The following is a 1526-nucleotide window of genomic DNA, read 5'->3' as shown; positions in this document are numbered from 1 at the left end:
TTATTACTTATATTACTACTTCTATTACTACTACTACTACTACTACTACTACTACTTCTACTACTACTACTCCTAATACTACTACTACCACTACTTCTACTACTTCTATTACTACTACAACCGCTGCTGCTTATTTTTTCATTTAAAGACAAGGCCTTGGCTTGTTGGGCACGCAATAGAACATAATTTAAGAAAAATTAAATTCGAACTGAAATTGAATCATATAGGTCCATTTGTTTCAATCGGAATCAAGCAAGAATTATTATAGAAAAGTTCAATCGTATAATTCTATTTGTTACGTAATTACAAACTAAATATTTATAATGTCTAAAAGATGATGCAGATCTTAAGTCATCAGTCAAGTAGTAATAATCATATGTATTCCACCACTTTATAATTGATATAACCGGACCAAGTAGTTTAGCCCTGCATAATGGTAGGTAAAAATAGTTAATATATCTGAATAATCTAGTCTAATGGTTACTGCTTCATTTAAATGAAGTTTATTTGTAATCAGTCTGACACTACTACTATCACAAATAGAAATAATAATAACATTAATAACAATAAAAATACCACTAATAGTAATAACAATGATTAAATTTTATTTTTTGTTTAGTTGAAAGTTATAAAAATAGAAATGTGTTTGTGTATTTCAATCGTTAATTAATGAATATATAGTCATTGAAACAATCCCAGATAAATTCAGAGCTTGAAAAGTATTCCATCAATGTTTCCGGATACCGTGGGGATTGGTTTGATGGTTTGAACTATCCAAAATCCAATTTAGTTCAAAATGGGATGAATTTCTCAACTCCCGACCAGGACAACGATAGAACGGCCACTAATTGTGCTTCATATTATTCATCAGGGAATTGGTTCAATGGCTGTTTTCATCAAAATGTGAATGGCGCGTATGGCCCGTATGGTTCAGGTAAGTTCATTTATGCAGGTTATTACCCCACCTACAGCCGGATGATGATGAAGCGTAACGTGTGAGGGGCATGTTTTGTTAATATTATTCATCTCATATATCCTACTTTTTTAGATCCTTCAAATTATTTCGAATATTTCGTGCAAGCTTTACATCTGTGAATCTATTCAACAGTTAACCATCGATTCGTGCAGTAGCAAACTTTTTATAGCAACCATGCTTTTCCACCGTGAAATTTGTGCAACCTGTGTGGTGTTTGAGGGTGTGCGAGTCAACTGCGACTCCTTCATTCATCATCCTCACACTCCTGACACTGGTTCCAACTCTCTGAACATTTTTTCAACTTTTGCTACTTTTAATGAAGACGATTAATATTTATGTTTAGATGCTTTCAGTAATTAATGTGATTCAGTAATTAATGTGATTCAGTAATTAATGTGATTCAGTAATTAATGTGATTCAGTAATTAATGTGATTCAGTAATTAATGTGATTCAGTAATTAATGTGATTCAGTATTCTATGTGATTCAGTAATTAATGTGATTCAGTAATTAATGTCGTAGATAGAAATTTTTCCAATATGTTCCGCTAT

General features: G+C 31.7%; 1 protein-coding gene across 1 annotated transcript in view; it reads left to right on the top strand.

Moving 5' to 3' along the window:
• Window positions 1–999, top strand: part of HELRODRAFT_92352 (hypothetical protein) — a gene marked incomplete at both ends in the record, with an annotated part of 7655 nt that extends 6656 nt beyond the window's left edge. Inside the window, one exon of the mRNA XM_009015401.1 lies at window positions 700–999. Within this exon, the coding sequence (XP_009013649.1) occupies window positions 700–999 (300 nt within the window). The remainder of the gene's footprint in view (window positions 1–699) is intronic.
• Window positions 1000–1526: the final 527 nt, after the last annotated feature.

This window comes from Helobdella robusta, assembly GCF_000326865.2.
Source record: "Helobdella robusta unplaced genomic scaffold HELROscaffold_159, whole genome shotgun sequence".
Classification (NCBI taxonomy): domain Eukaryota; kingdom Metazoa; phylum Annelida; class Clitellata; order Rhynchobdellida; family Glossiphoniidae; genus Helobdella; species Helobdella robusta.
The sequence above is the reverse complement of the archived record's forward strand: the minus strand, read 5'-3'. Positions and strand labels throughout refer to the sequence as shown.